This window comes from Mauremys reevesii, linkage group 1 (genome assembly GCF_016161935.1).
Source record: "Mauremys reevesii isolate NIE-2019 linkage group 1, ASM1616193v1, whole genome shotgun sequence".
Taxonomy (NCBI): Eukaryota; Metazoa; Chordata; order Testudines; family Geoemydidae; genus Mauremys; species Mauremys reevesii.
In genome coordinates, this window is record NC_052623.1 from 189,864,289 (window position 1) to 189,883,274 (window position 18,986).

Sequence of the window (18,986 nt, forward strand, 5' to 3'; positions counted from 1 at the left end):
AATACACTATTCAAAACACTTGAATTAATAATAATTAGGGCTGTTGATTAATTGAAGTTAACTCACGCAATTAACTCAAAAAAATTAACTGCAATTAAAAAAATTAATCACTGTAGGCTCTAAAGTTTTACATTGTTTATTTTTGAATGAGTTATTTTTTGTAAATAATTCTACATTTGTAATTTCATCTTTCATGATAAAGAGATTGCACTACAGTATTTGTATGAGGTAAATTGAAATATACTATTTCTTTTGTTTTTTACAGTGCAAATATTTAGAATAAAATAAATATCAAGTGGGCACAGGACACTTTGTGTTATGTGTTGTAATTGAAATTAATATATTTGAAAATGTAGAAAACATCCAAAATATTTAATTAAATGGTATTCTATTATTGTTTAACAGTGCAATTAATCGCACGGTTAATCACAATTGATTTTTTTTAATCGCTTGACAGCTCTAATAATAATACCCTTTTAAATGTCCTATGCATCTTCTTACTTATTTAAACTACTTCTTCATGCTGGACAGACATCTTTATCAAGCTACTTAGAACTCCCAAGTCATTTTCTTTAGATCCCACATGTTCAGGGGCGACTCTAGGATTTCCGCTGCCCCAAGCATGGCGGCACGCCGCAGGGGGCACTCTGGCGGTCGCCGGTCCCGCGGCTGCGGTGGACCTCCCGCAGACGTGCCTGCGGATGCTCCACCGGAGCCGCAGGACCAGCGGACCCTCCACAGGCACGTCTGCGGGAGGTCCACCGGAGCCGCCTGCCGCCCTCCCGCGGGACGCCGCCCCAAGCGCACGCTTGGCGCGCTGGGGTCTGGAGCCGGCCCTGCCATGTTTATAGCCCTTCAGTGTTCCTGAAAAGTTTGAATTATTTTGATTAATATGTTTTATGGTAACAATTATCCAGGATAAATTTCATCTGCCATCAAGTTGTCTAATGTCCAGTGTATTTAGATTCATTATCAACCTTACAAAAACTGCATTTGTCCATTTTCCTGGAGCAAGTTATATTTTTCTGACTAGTGAGTAGAAAATCATCAGTCTTTTTCTAATCATCATCATAATGGTAATTAGAGGGGGGAAGAATACAGCAAAAATAATCAGTCATTAAAAAAAATGAAAACCCATAAATTCTCTACATTGGTATTCAAAACCCCTTTTACTCACTATCCGGGAACATTAGAACGAAGTAAATATTTGTTCACAGAAAGCAAAAGTGTCACCAGTTCCCAAAACTGGGCTAATACTCCTGCCAATATGTGTTCATACAACTTTTCACCTCAGCAGTGCCTGCACAGCTTTCATGACATTCCTTGGTGAGTTTGTGAACTGGAAATAGGGAACAGATATAACTTAGATACTATTTTTACTTCAGGGTCCCAGAGACACAGGCAAGGTTTTCGTCTCGAGGCCAACAGACCAAAACCATCAAGACACTTGATCACGGCCTTGGATAGGCCAAGAGACTACTTACACTTGATCTTAGCTCCTAGAGCCGAGAAGTGACAGAGACACTTTGTCACTGAGGCAGCCCCACAGTGCATATACTGCAGGGTGATTATCATATCCCTGCATGAATGATCACAGGGCCTGATCCACAGCCCATTAATGTCAATGAGGGTGTTTCCAATGATATCAATAGGCTCTTGACCAAGCCCTCACCAAACGGTTTGTGATCTGTCCATTGGGTGAAATTTGTTCACACAAAAGGGACGTCAATTGTGTACAGTAAACAAATGAATGAAATCAGAGTCCGCAGACAATTTGCAAACAGGGGAAAAGCTCAGATAGATAGATAAATAAATAATTTGTGGCGAATTGTTTGCCTAACACTAACTGTGAGGGAGGCTGAGGCGATACTTATGAGCTGGTTAATTTTCTTGACGATTTTGTACAGCTGACCTAGGTGGAGGGTAATAAAACACAGCACAATACAGCAGCTGAGCCCAGGAGCCGAAGGAGGTAGTGGGTGCTGGTTTATTTGTGGAAGTGCTGGAAGGCTGAGTGAGGAAGGTATGTCAGGATAGGAAGAAACCCATGTTCTTTTGATTGTGGGGTAGGATATCTCTGACTTGCCAGTGGGGGAGGTGCATGTCAATTTGGGAAATACATTGTAGGACAGGGGTTCTCAACCTTTTTCTTGCTGAGGCCCCCCCTCAACATGCTATAAAAACACCAGAGCCTGGTGGGGGAAAGGACGGGGAGCAGGGGAGTCCGGGGGGGCACCCTTGGGCATAGGCATAGTTTTACTTCTATTTGGGGGCTGGTGGGGCTCGAGCCAACTCTGCACAGCAGGGTCCAGGGAGGAAGTGCCATCTCCATCCCCTGGCTCACTCAGGAGGCCACCCAGCCTGTCTGGGTGGGGTGGGGACAGCACCCAAAAATATAACTCAAAGGGGGGACTCAGTTCAAAAAGTTTGAAAACCTCTCAGGATGCAGGCAGGGGGTAACTAGGGGCTGTGTGCGGGCAGGGGGTAGCTCAGGGTGCAGGGAGGGCGTAGCTAGGGGCTGTGTACAGGGAGGGGGTAGTTCAGGGTGCAGGGAGGGGGTAACTAGGGGCTGTGTGCACACAGCCCCTGTCCACACACAGCCCCTACCTAGCTCCTCCCTGAACCCTGAACTACCTCCTCCCTGCACACAGCCCCTAGTTACCCCCTCCCTGCCCCCCGAGCTACCCCCTCCCGGCACCCAGTCCCTAACTACCCCCTGCCTGCATCCTGGGAGGGGGTAGTTCAGGGTGCAGGAAGAGGGTAGCTAGGGGCTGTGTACAGGCAGGGAGGGAGTTCATGGTGCAGGGAGAGGGTAGTTAGGGGCTGGGTGCAGGGAGGGCGTAGCTCAGGGTGCAGGGAGGGGGTAGTTAGGGGCTGGGTGCAGGGAGGGCGTAGCTAGGGGCTGGGTGCAGGGAGGGCGTAGCTCAGGGTGCAGGGAGGGGGTAGTTAGGGGCTGGGTGCAGGGAGGGCGTAGCTAGGGGCTGGGTGCAGGGAGGGCGTAGCTCAGGGTGCAGGGAGGGGGTAGTTAGGGGCTGGGTGCAGGGAGGGCGTAGCTAGGGGCTGGGTGCAGGGAGGGCGTAGCTCAGGGTGCAGGGAGGGGGTAGCTAGGGGCTGTGTGCAGGGAGGAGGTAGTTCAGGGAGGAGATAGGTAGGGGCTGTGTGTGGACAGGGGGCTCCCAGTGAGGCTCCCAGCTTCGTGCGGGGAGCCACTGGAGTTCCTGGGTTCAGCCCTCCACTGCTCCTGGCTTCAGCATTGGGGCTTGGGGAAACCGGGTTTCAGCCATGGGGCTCTGCGCCCCCCTGCTCGAAAGGGCTTGCAGACCCCTGATTGAGAACTGCTGTTACAGAACATGGATACAGAGCTGCGGGGGAGAGACAGGGAGGCAAGGAAGTCAAGACACACTTGTCTCTGCATGCAGATACGGCCAATGACAACTCCTCTCACCCTCATCCTGAGAGGGGAAACATGAAGATAAACTGTGGCTAACATCACTTACTTTCTTTACACTCCACTTCTATGACAGAACACTCATTGGTGCTGTTTTTATGGTGAATCTGACAGTCAAACTTTCCAGCCACCTCTTTCGCCAAAATAATCCTCTTGCCATCATGCTCAGTCTCAGTCAGGTCCACCGGGTGTTCATTCAGCGTCCAACGAAAGCGGAGACCGGAACGGTTAGCCCTCCCACAAAGTAAATCATCTCTCTCATCACTGGGGCTGGAGACACGAACAGCGGGGATTTGGGTTGGCTCTTGTCACACAAGATGGGAGTTATGAAAACAGGAGAGAGAACAGAGAGACAAGTTAATCAGACATGGCAATGAACGTGAACAAAAGTGGGTATTTCTGCCATTCGGACACAGACCACAACTGCATTTGCCACGTGTTAGTTTACACAGAAATAAAAGATGGGAAAGAAGGAGGTTCATCAATGCCTGCAATCCCTCCAACACCTGGCCATCCCTCTGAAATCCCATGATAGCCTGTTGCAATCCTGAAGTCCCTCCAATTTCCATTTTCTTCTTCTGCAGTTGAGCAGTTCTCTCTCCCAGTCCTTCAATCCTACCGAAGTCTGCCCACCCCAAGGCAATCCATCCAATAGTGCAGTGGTTCTCAACCCGTGGCCCAATCAGCACACATGCAGCCTATGTGACATCCTCAGGGCCATATAGGGAGTATATACATTGTGCAAATGTGGCCCACATAACACATAGAGAGCAGCGTATGCAGCCCAGTGTGGTAAATAGGTTGAGCACCACTTCTTTTCCTCCTCTTGCAGCCTCACCAATGCCGGTTCCTCCTCCTTCAGTCTCAGCAGTGCCCATCAGCTCCCCAGCAACTGCAAGAGATCATGTGTGGGATACTCCCACCTGATCCTAATGGTCAAATCCTGCACAATGCTCCAAGAGAGGACAGAAACTTCCAAGGTCCTGGTCAATATGCAACAGGAGAATATCCTTTCCCTAGCTCATATCTGGTGATCAATTCAACCCTGTGCATGCGATCAAACATCACTGTACAGTAGATGAGTATCTAATGTGATTTACACTCTGAAATACTTCTGATGCCCAAGTTATTGGCTATTAGTCTCTTGAATACCATTAATTTGAGTTTCTCCAGTGGCACTGGAGCAAATAATTCCAGAGTCTGATTGCCCTCTGAGAAGAAAATCTGTCACATGAATGTAATTGAAACTCCTGGTTTGGTTTGGTTAATTTCCAGATGTGCCCACATTTTGCTGATTAATTCAATTAACTATTTACCTGAATCGTCATGAGATATTGATTGGCACTCCTTCCAAAAGAATTGTAATTCCATCATACCACCAGCCCTTGATCTTGGAGACCTCTTATGAAATTACTTCTTTGGTCATCTCAAACCTTTAATTTCACAGCATCATAAATATAGATATTTATTGTACTCTTGAAGGAGAATTGACTCAAGCTAGAGCTGGGCAAACAATAGGCAGTAATTTATTCCTCACCTCTTCTTCTGTTTACATATTGCCCGCAAACTGATGTTCATTCTCTTGAATGTTCCAGATTCTGCATTCAAAATTATTTGTAGCATTAACTCTGAATAATTTCTGGCCTGTAGCTTGCAGTTTGTTGAGAGTATTTGAAATTTGAGCTGTGTTGGTTATGTTAATCAGACCTCTCTCAAATCTCCCTCATTCTGATAAATGTCATTCATCTTAATTTACCTACATTTCATACAAATGTGGGGTCTCTTCGGTTTTCTTGTTGAAAATTATTTATTTCGGAAATAAAGAATCATGAAACTGAGGTTATCAAAAGAGTTCTTTACACTAAATAAATTAATCCCAGATCATTTTAAGTTTCCCAAGTTAATAAATTTGTGTCTCCATCAGTTTGGCCCATGACAATAGATTATTTTCTATAGTTGAGCCATGGCAGGTAGTGAAGTATCGACTAGACATACAGGTCACATGGTACATTTCTGTTCCTGGACTATGTACGTATCTCACACATAGGTGTCTGGTGTGAATATTCATGTTCACAAGCTCAAAATTCACTTTCCTTGAATAATATCCAATATTCACCTAAAAGACATTGCACCTATGAGCACTCCTGCCAGTAAATTCTTTCACTAGAAGATGTTTGGCAAGTGAACACGTAAGAGTTGTAAACACACAAAAGCAAATGGATTTAAATATAAGAAAAAGTAAGTCTGAACATTTTCTGAACGGTTTGCCCAATTCTCATCTAAGCTGTTTGGGCCAAGCAGCCCTGTCTTTGACCAGCTCTCAGCTGGAGTTCTGCTTGTCTGCACTTGGCTGGCATTAAGTTTCATTTGTCTTCACTGAGATCAGTCCACTTTGACATTTTCATTATAATCCCATAAACTCCATTTCCTCTTTAAAAACCTGGGACATTGTAAAGTGAATGCAGAGTAGAACAGGACCCGAGAGAATGCAGTGCAAAGTACCAGCCTATCTGAATCCTGGAGGGGGCAGTGCAAGGTGCCAGAATGACAGTCCTGGGGACTGAAGGCCTCAGTTTATCTATGGCACTGGTATAAAGTGGGCAATGGCAGTGCAAGCCTCCCCACACTACCCCACTGATGGGCTGGAGTCACCTATAGGCTAAGTGAGCTTGCACCTGCCGGGAGATTCCCTATGTGAGGAGAAGCACCACTGACGTAAAGCTGTCAGAAGTGGCTTTGCCACTTCCCACACCAGCTCTGCTGTCTCCTATGCCAGAGCTTTGCCATCCAGTGAACAACGGGAGCGGGAAGGTTGGGGACAGAGGGCATGGTGGAGCAAGGGACCACTATGACCAACTGCTAAGTGGTATAATACCCCTGAGGGACCTGATGTCATCAGCACAAGTTAAACCTGCACACTGGGGGTCAACAGTTGAGAATCAGAGAGTGGCAACAGCATCCTTGTCAGACCCTTTCTCCATTGCGCTTGAGCAGCTGAGAAACAAGCCCAGGTATATCTCAAACCTGACCCAGAGAGACCAGCTCTTGGGGATGAGAAGAGAGTTCAGCTACCATCATCCAGTCAGTCCTTAGCCTACCAGGCGAGAGTGCTAGCAAGGGGTCAATTAGTGCCAACGGTGGCGATGGTTTTTGTGACAGCTGCCACCTCTCCCACTACAGAAATGGACTAAAATCCACAACTCCGTGCCTAAAATCTGCTCTCCAGAAACACACAACTGCTGTCTCTGAAGGCGGGCAGGGGGGGAACGCGAAGGCATTTTCTCCCAGCACCTTTATGCTCTCAAAGGATATGGGAAGTTGGCAATGTGGGTGTAAAAAATATCCTTTTGTTTGCATGCAACACTATGGCATTCTGCAGAGCCGAAGACCTACAAACCGTGTCTGCTAATCCAGAGACCCCTACAGCTACTGAGAGCCAAACTGACATCTTGGAAAGAACTGATCCTTCATTTAACCTCTCAGATTCAAGAATGATTGATTCCAAACAAGGGTCACTTAGCGGATACTTTTAGTAAGAAAGATTTTTTGCTTGTGACTGTAAGAGCAAATTCAGACTTCTCTTCATCCTTTGACACATTCTTCAGTTGCAGAGATCTGCTCTGCAAGCACATAATCTTTTTACAATAAGTGTCACAGCCTGTAGACGAAGTATCATAAGGCATGGGCTTCACATATGGGTCATCTCCCCAGGTTACCCTAGTGAGATTTTTTAGGCTTTGAATTCCCAAAGGAAAGTTGACTGAGCCACCAATGATTCCATTGACAGTGTCTGCTTCCTCATTGATTTGATGTGGCCCGCAGCAGCAATGATAAAACACAGTCACTGATTTTATTGTGTGTCCATCCATTGGCTCTGATCTGGCTGACTCACAAAAGGCAAAACTCCAGATAAGACATAAAAATGGTCAATTGGATCACAGTGGGAAGGTGGGAGAGGGGAAGAGAGGGGGTTAAAGCTGAAGTGAAGGCTAACTCTGCTATCCTGCAAAGATCAAGGCAAGGGGCACACCATCAAGCCAGAACTACAGAGACAAAGATATGAGCATACCCTCTTCTTTTCCTCTTAAGTTCCTACCTCCAACAGCTCCACCTCCTCAGAGCTTAGAGGCTGAGACAGTGTATAGAGAGTCCAACACTCAGAAGGCTAACTGGGACCAGTTCATGAATTACATGAGCCATAGTACGTATGGCAGTAAAAATAACTTATACCAGTATAGCACCGTTCATCTGAGAATCTCAAAGGCTTTTGCAAACATGAATCAATTAAGACTCACACTGTCCGTTTGCATAGGTCACAACCACTGTCAATGGAGGGACATAGTGGCTATTGCTAAATGACTTGCCCAAGGTCATATGGAGAGTTGGGACTAGAACCTCAGAGTCCCACATTCCCATATCCTGCTTTAACCAGCATGCCACATACAAAGCCTCTGAGGCTATCATTTTCAGTTGCATTCAAGGCTACAGTACATCAAGGCAATAATGCATTGTTAGTTATTACTAGTTTATAAAAAAATCTGTCTTACTTTGGTTTGATGGCCCCTTTTCGTGCTTTAGCGGTTACAACACTTGATACTTCCCAACGCCCGGTGGTGACCTTACAAAGGTATCCGAGCAAAATGAAGGTTTCCGCTCACCTGGGCGAATCCGTGCCAGTTTCATAAAGAAAAACCCACACTTACCATCAATCATGATTATTATCGCCAGCACGCACTTCAGGGTAAAAGGAGATTTGAAATCCATTTTAAGGAGCTTTTTGCATCGTCTGTTAAGAACAGGATCTGGCTACACGGCTAAACGAATCTGCTGCTCAGGAAATGATGTCAGAAGCAAGAACAAAAAAAAAAAAATCAACACACCCATCCTGAATAACGTATCAGAATAGATCTTTAAGGTTCCAGGTGGCTGAACTCATGCTGCAGTGACATGAGCCATGATCTGCTTGCAAGGCCCTGCATCCAGGAGCTGGGAGTGTGTCAGAATGGGATTCAGAAAAGGAGGAGAAAGGACTCTCCCAGCCATCTGATCAGATTTAGGAAGAAGCCAATGCAAAGCCTATCATGAGCAAAGGAGGAAACACCTGTTTCCTACACTCCCTTGTACTTTTTCAGTCTTTGGTTGATTGGTTTAAAGTGCAGCTCAGAAAAGAATGGCTATGGTCAAAGAAAGCAATCTGTACAACCACACCCTGTTTTTCAGAGGTATTGAGAACCAACAACTGCCACTGCAATCAGTGGGAGATACGTGAGAGGCCATCTTTGAAGATCAGGCCAGCACTGTGAGCCTGAACTTCATGGTGTTCTCTCAGGGACAGACTCTTGTCCGTGCCATGGGAGAAATATATCATGCCTGAATGGGACATGCACGACCCCCAGTGGGGACTGATGGCTACAGGAATTTGAGGTGGGTTGATAAGGAGACCCACCAGGCTGGTGCTTGGTCAGGCAGTGTTTGATTTGATATGCCTGGCAGAGAGGAGACAGAGAAAGAATCAGAGGGTAACAACGTCTTGCGTCCAATGCTGTCTCACGTAGGAGTCTGTCCAGATTCTGTAGTATGCAGGCTGGAATTTTAGGAACATGATGCATTACCTAAACAGTGGTAATATAAACCAGCTGTCTACATGCCACAGCAAAGGGTTTAGACCTGCTCCCCTGGTCTCAGCCCTAGTCCAGGTGTCAGTGGGCCAGATCCTCAGCTGATGTCATTACTATAAATAGAGCTACACTTATTTACCCCATTTGAAAATACAGCCCCCTAGTAACATTTAAGATCAGCCCAATCTCAGGCACTTGGGGGAAGGAGGATCTCATGGCAAAATATCCAAACTCAAATTTTTAAGGTGCACTTGGGTTGCAATGAGATTAGGACATGACTTCAGAGTACAACTGGAATACAGCGCTCTTCAACGTTGCTTAACTTCATACAAAGCTCATGCATCTCATTTGGCTTGGTCAGGGTAATCTGAAGGCAGTGCTGAGGTGTGGGTTTGTGGATATTTTGTGTGTGTGTTTCAGTGAAACATTTAAAATCACACCCATTATTGTTTAAACTCTTACCATATTAGACTATCCCAGTGTGACTACTCGGCATCCCAGCCTCTTGTTTTGTTTCCCTCTTAGCAATGTCAGTTAAAGTCAGTTCTCAGTTATCTGTATCCAAAATCTGCAAAATGGCTCAAGACCACAGCAGCTTCATCCTGTCACTATCATAGGTGCATAGAACAGACCCAAACTGATCTATGACATGACAGAAATAGCCCTCTCTGAGAAGAGCAGTGATGTGCATCTTCAGACACCCGCAGTGGTGGGGAGAGGGGAGAAAGGCATTTACAGTAAGCACTACCCTTTCATTTCCTGCTGTGCTGCTAAAATTAATTGAGGAAAATGTCACTTGCAGACTTACGGCTAAATATCATCCTCAAATACTCACCTTCCGTCCCCAGGGTATATTTTTGCCCTTACGTTTTGAGGCTGCCTGCCTGTTTGCTGTCTTTTTTGCTATTCTAGAGGCAAGAGAGAGGGAGGGTGGAGGGGGATTAAAAATGGAATACTGAAAAGATCAGAATGTTAGAAAAAAAAACTCCCAGGCAAAAATCTTCTCATGCTGGGGAGTCAGGAAAAGGATCATGCAGATTTAGGGCCACATTATGCTCTCAGTTACATCAGGGCAACCCTACTGAGATCATGTTGAGATTTACAGAGAAAAATGTGGCCTTGTGATTGCAGCTAGACAGTTAGAAAAGTGACTCTGTGACTGTGACATTGCAGTATCCTGTCTCGCTGATTCCAGATCACATTTGTTCCATTTATGAATCCAAATGGTGATATTTCTAACTGCCCGTGCCCCACACATCACCCAGCATGTGGGCTCTTGCTGCCTCCTGCTGCAGCTAGAACGGAGGTAATGATCCTGTTGACTGTACACAGGGCAGGACAAGCTGCAGCTCGATGTGTTGTATAAACCATCTCCAAGCCCCTCAACTCCCAGTCTCCTCCTACCCCCGCCCCCCAACAACTTCCTTTTGGATTAAATGGCTTGATTTTGTTTCCAAAGACCTGTGCATTGTCATGCTTTAAATATTTCAGAAGGTGGTGAACACAATACCTGAAAGATTCTTCTCAATACAAGGATCATAATGAGCAATTATCTCGGCCTTTGCATCTTCAGACATTAACTCACAAATCCTCAGAAGTTAGAACCTCTCAGAGAAAGCACTTCCCCTTTTTGTTTAGAGGCACTGAAGGCTTTATACAGGTATTTAAAAAAAACCCTATTGAGGGTTTCAGATCGTTAACAGAAACCACACTTAGATGTAAAAATGAAAAATATATACATTTTGAAGGTGAACTGAAACAGTTACCTGCCAAGACCTAAGTTCAACATTCCATTTTCTCCTCCCACAGCTGCGAGCATCACTAACCACTATAGCAGAGAAAGGAGATTGGTTCCTTTCACTACATTAGGAGTGGGTGGGGAAAGGGAAAGATATAGGCCTAAATTCAGATCTAAGCAGGTAAGAAAAGGAGGAAATAAGGCTCAGATATTTTGATATATTCTCTTTAATGAGTTGGGATCTGATTTTGATTATTATTAATGTATTTCAGATCACCATTAATACGGGATATATTTTTAAAGCACCAGTCCTCTGGAACCCACTCCTATTAAAGTTAATCATGAAACCAGAGGGCAGGAACAGTGGGTGGGTCTGCGGGAGAAGCAGATCTCTCTGCATGGGGACAGCGCAACCAGTTCATAGGTGGAACAGAAGAGATTGCACCAAGGGAAGCTGAGTGTGGGGATAGTGAATCAAAAGAAGAGGCTGCCTTTGGAGATAGTACAGACAGACATGGGATTGCAGGCCTCTACCGCCTCCCTGCTAGATGGGGATATTATACCCCTTTGAGCGATGGGAATCAGGACCAGGCATCTCAAGAGCTCTTCATTAGCAGCTGGTTGTATTAAGAAAGTAGTTATCAATGGTTCACTGTCAAACTGGGAAGACATACTGAGTGGGGTGCTGCAGGGTCGGTCCTGGGTCTGACACTATTCAATAAATTTGTTAACAACGTGGATGACAGGAGAATATACTTATAAAACTTGCAGATGACACCAGGCTGGAAGGGGTTGCATGCACTTTGGAGGACAAGATTAGACTTGAAAATGATAAACTGGAGAATTGGTCTGAAATCAACAAGATGAAATTCAATCAGGATGTGCAAAGTACCACACACTTGGGGGAAAAATGAAGTGCACAAATACAAACTGGAGAATAGCAGGCTAGGCAGTAGTATTGCAGAAAAGGGTGTGGGGATTATAGTGGATCACAAACTGAATATATGATGCTGCTTTGAAAAAGACAAATGTCATTCTGGGGTGTGTTAACAGGAGCGTTGTATGCAATTGTTCCACTCCAGCTGGCACTGGAGCTGGAGTACCGGTGCCAGTTTTGGGCTCCACACCTTAAGAAAGATGTATATAAATTGGAGAGAGTGAGGGGTCAGCACCACCATGTTGCGCAAAGGACTTTTGACAAAATTACCGTACTAAGTGACAGCCATTGGGGGGCGAGGGCGTGGTTATGTCATCCAATCATTCAACTTTTTGAAAAATTACCACTAACCTCAAAATATTTACCACGGCCACTTGTGTCCATATACAGACACATTACTGATCCCTGGAGAGAGTCCAGAGGTGAGCAACAACAACAACAAAAGAGGTTAAAAAACTGAGCATGTTTAGTCTTGAGAAGAGACGCCTGAGTGGAAACAAGATAACAGTCTTCAAATATGTAAAAGGTTGTTATAAAGAGAATGGTGAGCAATTGTTTTCCATATCTACCAAGGACAGGACAAGAGGTAGTTGGCTTAGTTTGCAGTAAGGGAGATTTAGGTTAGATATTAGGAACAACTAACTATGAGGATAGTTAAGCACTGGACTAGGTTAGCTGTGGGGGTGTGGAATCTCTGTCACTGGACGTTTTTAAGAATAGGTTAGACAAACACCTGTCAGGATGGTCTAAGGGCTTGTCTAAACTGCCCCACAGTTCAGACAATGGGGGTGTGAATAGCAAAGTGCTGCGCTGTAACCCCCGGGTGGATGCTGTCCGTGCAAACTTAAAGGTAGGACTACTTCAGTGTGAACGAGGGACCTTTACGTTTGCACTCACATCATCAACACAGGGAAGTTACAGCGTGGCACTTTGGTGCACACTGTTATCCACACCCCTGTTGCCTGAACTGCAGCGCAATATAGACATGCCCTAGGTATACTTAGGCCTGCCTCGGGACTAGACAAGATGACTGGGCTGGGCTAGATGACCTCTTGAGGTCCCTTCCAGCCCTACGTCACTATGATTCTATTTTATGGAGTTCTTTGCATCCTGGCAGGAAAATTGTAAGTGTTCCTTCTCCTTCCGCCAAGCTTCTGCTCTACATTTGTTCCTGCTGTGGTCAATGCAGCCTGTTCCAGTGTAGTGTCAGACTCCTTCTCTCCAAGGTACAAAAGCAGCAGCGGGTGGTGCAGGGGGTGGTGGTGAAAGAAAGAAAGAACTGAAGGGGGGAAAAAGGCATATTCAGGATTCCAACAGAGAGCAACCGATTGTAGGGTGAAGTGAGGGTGGGGGAAGAGAATGAAGACATGTTTTTTATTTAAAAAATAATGAGGTAAAGGCACATTCTCAGGTTCCGAACACTTCCTGGAGGTAGGGAATCATGAACATATACACTTTTCTGGGTTATAGCCACAAAGCTGCACGTGGAGAAGGCAATAAATTGCCTGCTATGCATTTTGGCCCTTTTGCTGCGCAATTTGAAGATCTTGGCTACACTTTGTGGTGTCTAGAAAGTTGAGAGGTGTGATCGGGGTCTTGCCAGAGGCAGGAACCTGAGCATGCTCCCTTGGATAAAATGCAGATGTAGGATCCAAACACAGTGCCCTTCAGATACAATATAGAGGGTTGTTATTATTTATATTACTGTAGCATGTAGGAGCCCCAGTCATGGACAAGGACTCCCATTGTGCTAGGTGCTGTACAAACACAAAACAAAAAGACAGTCCCAGCCCCAAACAGCTTATGGATAGAACAGAAACTATAGTCACGTGCACACACTCTGAGATACAGATAGACAGGAACTTAGAAATGCACGAGATCACAAACAGGTGGTGCTCAAGACCCCTCACTGTTTCAGATTGAAGCCCCCTGAATTGTTACAGAGCCCTTCCATGTTATAAAGCCATCTATGGGGAGTTTCCCATTGCACCTCTAACTTAGATGCTGATAAGACTGATCGGGGCCCAACAGGAAACTGCCTTTATGCCCAGGGGATGAGTTGTTCTCTTTTTTCTTTCTCTCTCATTCTGTAAAACATCTGTGAGTGATTTCCCCATGCTGACCCCAAAAGATGAAAGATCTGCATGGGTGGCTCCATGAACACCTGCCTGCCTGCTATGCCCAGCTACACGTGTTACACCACCATTGCTGATGAGCCATGTGATAGAGGGTTTGCTTGGGGTGGACTGAGACAGAGGAGAGAGAAACAGACATGGAGGAGGCATAACAACAGTTCTGTGGTTGGGCTGGATGGACACTGGAGCATTTCCCCAGTGCAGGGATGGTCTGGAGGAAGAGGTAAAGCTGCCTCCTGAACCAGCAGCCCCTCCGCTCCTGTAAGAAGGTTTGGAAGGGGGCATCTCAGGGGCGTGGGGCAGGCGGAATGAGGAGCCAGACAAAGCAAACCAATGCCCAATCCTCCACTGGCATAAGGTTCCTGAGCACACCTAACTTACACTGTGACATGGCAACTCCGAATCAGGGAGCCATTACCAGCGTAGTGCCAAACCCAACCACTTAAAAATCATGCATAAGGCTCCCAAATCATGATATTTGTAAAATAATAATTTTTGGAGGGGGTGTGTTGGATGGATTGTTTGTTTTGGGTTGTTTTTTGGGCCTTTATGGTTCATGTTAGAAAGATTTTCTCCACAATCAGAAGCACTAGAAATTTCTCTCTTTTATATGAAGAGGGAGATTCTCATATATCCACCTGGCTCTGACAATGGGGACTTTAAGAAAAAAAAACATCAAATGCCACAGAACTTGGGATGGGATCACGATGAAAGGTGGCAACTCCACGAACTGGCACTTAACAGTTCCTCTCCTTCCATGGCATCTGGGTGAGGAATCAAGCCCTTTGCAATTCCAATATATATTTCTAGAACTCTTACATGACTTGGTTTGCAAATCATAGAATCAAAGATATGTAGGGTTGGAAGGGATCTCAAGAAGTCATCTATGCCAGCCCCCTGGCTGAGGTAGGACCAAGTATACCTAGATCAGGTGTTTGTTTAACCCAGGGATTGGCAATCTTTGGCACGCAGCCCGCCAGGGTAAGCCCCCTGGCGGGCCCTGGCTGCAGTTCACTGTTCCAAGCCAATGGGGGCTACAGAAAGCAGTGCGGGCTGAGGGATATGCTGCCCGTGGCTTCCCGCAGCCCCCGTTAGCCTAGAACGGGGGACCAAGGCCAGTGGGAGCCACGATCGGCCAAACCTGCGGACACGGCAGGTAACCAACTGGCCCGGCTCACTAGGGGGCTTTCCCCAGCGGGCCATGTGCTGGAGGTTGCTGATCCTTGGTTTAACCTGTTCTTAAAAACCTCCATGATGGGGATTCCACAACCTCTTTTGGAAGCCTATTGCAGTGCTTTACTATCCTTATACACCACTACCTCGATAGAACGCCACCTGATATAACACGAATTCGGATATAACGCAGTAAACAGTGCTCTGGGGATGGGGTGGGGGGCTGTGCACTCCGGTGGATCAAAGCAAGTTCAATATAACACGGTTTCACCTCTAACACGGTAAGATTTTTTTGGCTCCCAAGGACAGCATTCTATCGAGGTAGAGGTGTAGTTAGAAAGTTTTTCCTAATATCTAACCTAAATTTCCTTTGCTGCAGATTAAGCCCATTAATTCTTGTCCTCCTTTCAGTGGACATGGAGAACAATTGATCACCATCCACTTTACAACAGCCCTTATCATATCTGAAGACAGTCCTCAGTCTGAAGGTCCCCCCTCAGTCTTCATTTCTTAAGACTAAATATGCCCATTTTTGTCACCTTTCCTCATAGGTTAAATTTTCTAAGCCTATCATTTTTGTTGCTCTCCTCTGGACTCTTTGCTATTTGTCCACATCTTTCTTAAAGCATAGTGCCCCAAACAGACACAATACTCCAGCTCAGGCCTCAACAGTGTCAAGTAGTGCAGGACTATTACCTCCAGTGTCTTATATATGACAGACCTGTTAATACACCCCAGAATGATATTTGCTTTTTTGCAACAGCATCACATTGTTGGCTCAGATTCAATTAGTGACCCACTGTAATCCTTTCCAGCAACATTACTGCCTAGCCACTTATTTCCTATTTTATAGTTGTGCATTTGATTTTTCCTTCCTCTGTGTTGTACTTTGCACTTATCTTCATTGCATTTTATCTTATTGAATTCAGACCAATTCTCCAATTTGTTAAGGTCACTTTGAATTCCAATCCTACACTCCAAAGTGCTTGCAACCCACAATTTTATAAGCATATTCTTCACTTCATATCCACATCATTAATGAAAATATTTAATTGTACTGGACCCAGGGCAGATCCCCACTAGATATGTCCTCCCAGTTTGACAAAAACCATTGATAACTACTCTTCGGGCATGTTTTTTCAAGCAGTTATGCACCTACCTTATAGTAATTTCAGCTAGACCATATACACTTCTACCCTGATATAATATGACTCAATATAACGCGGTAAAGCAGCGCTCCGGGGAGGGGGGAAGGGGGCGGCACTCCGGCAGATCAAAGCAAGTTCAATATAACACAGTTTCTCCTATAACACGGTAAGATTTTTTGGCTCCCAAGGACAGCGTTATATCGGGGTAGAAGTGTATATTCCTAGTTTACTTGTGAGAATATCATGTCATAAGAACGTAAGAACTGCCACACTGGGTTAGGGTTAGACCAATGGTCCATCCATCCCGGTATCTTATCTCTGGCAGTGGCCTGAGCTTCAGGGGGAGTGTATAGACCAGGGAAATTCTGGAGCGATCCACCCCGTACTCCCATCCCAGCTTCTCGCAGTCAGAGTTTTGGGTCACCCTGAGCATGGTGTTATATCCCTGTCCATCTTGACTAATAGACTTTGGTGGATGTATGCTCCATGAACTTATCTAATCCTTTTTTGAACCCGGTTAAACTTTAGACCATCACCACACCCCATAGCAAGGAGTTGCACAGGTTAATTGTACTTTGTGTGAAAAAGTATTTCCTCTTGTTTGTATTAAATCTGCTGCCTATTAATTTCAGCAGGTGACCCCAGGGATTTATATTGTAGGAAAGGAAAAATAACACTTCTCTATTCACTTTTCCCACACCATTCAGGATTTTATAGACCTCTATCATATCCCCCCTTAATCATCTCTTTTCTAAGATGAAAAGCCCTAATCTTTTTAGTCTCTCCTTGTATGGAAGGTGTTCCATACCCTTGATCATCTTTGTTACTTTTCTCTGAACCTATTACAATTCCACTATATCCTTTTTTAAGATGGAGGCAACCAAAACTGGACAGAGTATTCAAGGTGTGGGCAAATCATGGATTTATGCAGTGGCATTATGATATTTTGTCTTATCTTCTATCCCTTTCTTAATAGTTCCTAACATTCTGTTAGCCTTTTTGACCGAGGCTGTGCATTGAGATGAAGTTTTCAGAGAACTTTCCATGATAACACTCTAGAAAGAGCTCTTGGAGTTAACAACTAATTTAGAACCCATCATTATGTATGTGTAGTTGGGATTATTTTCTCCAGTGTGCGTTACTTTGCACTTATCAATGTTGAATTTCATCTGCCATTTTCTTGCCCAGTCACCCAGTTTTGTGAGATCCCCCTGTAATTCTTTGCTGTCAGCTTTGGACTTAACTATCTTGAATAACTTTGTATAATCTGGAAACTCTGCTGTTTAACTGTTCACTTCCTTTTCCAGGTCATTAATGACTATGTTGAACAGCACAGCTGCCAGTATAGAAACCCAGGGGACTCCACTGTTTACCTCTTACAAACATTCTTACTGTTAATTTTTGCATCTTAAGCAAGTTGCTTCTCAGATTCTTTCCTGGCATGCCTTACTGTACTTTTACACTTAACCTGCCAGAGTTTGTGATATCCTCACTAGGATTTAACTTCCAAATTTTACAGGAAATGTTTTGCCTCCAGCTGCCTCCTTTGCCAACGTGGCTAAACAGCAGAGTATTCTCTTGGTCCTCTTATTGTGTCTGATTTGCAGTATACAATTAGTCTGAGCCTCTAGTATGGTGTTTTTAAACAGTCCCCGTGCTGCTCGCAGGCATTTAGCCCTTGTAACAACTCCTTTTAACGTCTCTAACAAGTGTTCCCATTTTTGTGTAGTTCCCCTTTTTAAATGTTACTGCAGTAGGTTTTTCTGGTCTTAACCACCCTACAAGGATGTTAAATTTAATGACATTATGCTCACTATTACTGAGTGGTTCAGCTACAGTTACTTCTCGGACCAGATCCTGTGCTCACTTAGGACTAAATCAAGAATTGCTTCTCTCCTTGTGGGTTCCAGGACTAGCTGCTCCAAAAAGCAGTCTTTTACGGTGTCTAGAAATTTTATCTCTGCATCAGGTCCTGAAGTGACATCTGAAATCATCCATTATTACTGCGCTTTCTGCTTTTGTAGTCTCTCTAACCTCCCTTAGCATTTCACAATCACTGTCACCAGCCTGGTCAGGTGGTCGGTCATATATTCCTACTGCTGTATTCTTCTTCAAGCATGGAATTTCTAGCCATAGAGATTCTATGGTACGGTTTGGTTCATTTAAGATTTTTACTTTATTTGACTCTATGCTTTTTTTCACATATGCCTTTCCCCCACCAGGGTGACCTGCTCTGTCATTCCTGTACATTTTGTACCCTAGTATTACCATGTCCCATTGATTATCCTCATTCCACCAAGTTTCTGTGATGCATAGTGTACTTATGTTCTCATTTAATGCCAGGTACTCTAGTCCACCCATCTTACTATTTAGACTTCTAGCATTTGTATATAAACAGTGGTATCTTTTGTCAATATCCAGTTGCTTCCCTTTATTATGTGTTATTTTTAAGTGGGATTCTTTCACTTTTGAGTGTTTCTCACTGGCTCCTACCTGTCCTTTGCCAACTTCTTCCTTATCCTCTTTACTAGGATACAGAGTTCCCCCTTTAATAAATTCATTGCTAAGGGAGGTATCTGCCTGAACTGCGCAATCCGCTGCCCCTCTTGGCTCCCCCCACAATTTAAAAAATCCACTATAACCTCTTTGATTTTACGTACTAGCAGTCCAGTTTCATTTTGTTTTAGATGGAGCCTAGCCCTCCTGTACAGACCCACTCCTTCCACTAAAGATTCCTGAATCCCTAATAAACCTAAATCCCTCCTCCCTACACTTTCATTGATCCAAGC

At 44.8% G+C, this 18,986-nt stretch overlaps 1 protein-coding gene across 4 annotated transcripts in view; it reads right to left on the reverse strand.

Moving 5' to 3' along the window:
• LOC120395430 (T-cell surface antigen CD2-like) overlaps window positions 1-18,986 on the reverse strand; it is a 45,745-nt gene that overhangs the window by 16,292 nt on the left and 10,467 nt on the right. For 3 of the 4 annotated variants that reach the window (XR_005592629.1, XM_039519848.1, XM_039519836.1), the window contains exon 3: window positions 3,498-3,752. Coding sequence is in view for 3 of the 4 variants with exons in the window: in XM_039519848.1 (XP_039375782.1) it covers window positions 3,498-3,752 (255 nt within the window). In the remaining variant the exon portion in view is untranslated. Of the gene's footprint in view, window positions 1-3,497; window positions 3,753-8,151; window positions 8,452-18,986 lie in introns of those variants that run through there. The other variant, XM_039519858.1, reaches the window with a different exon arrangement.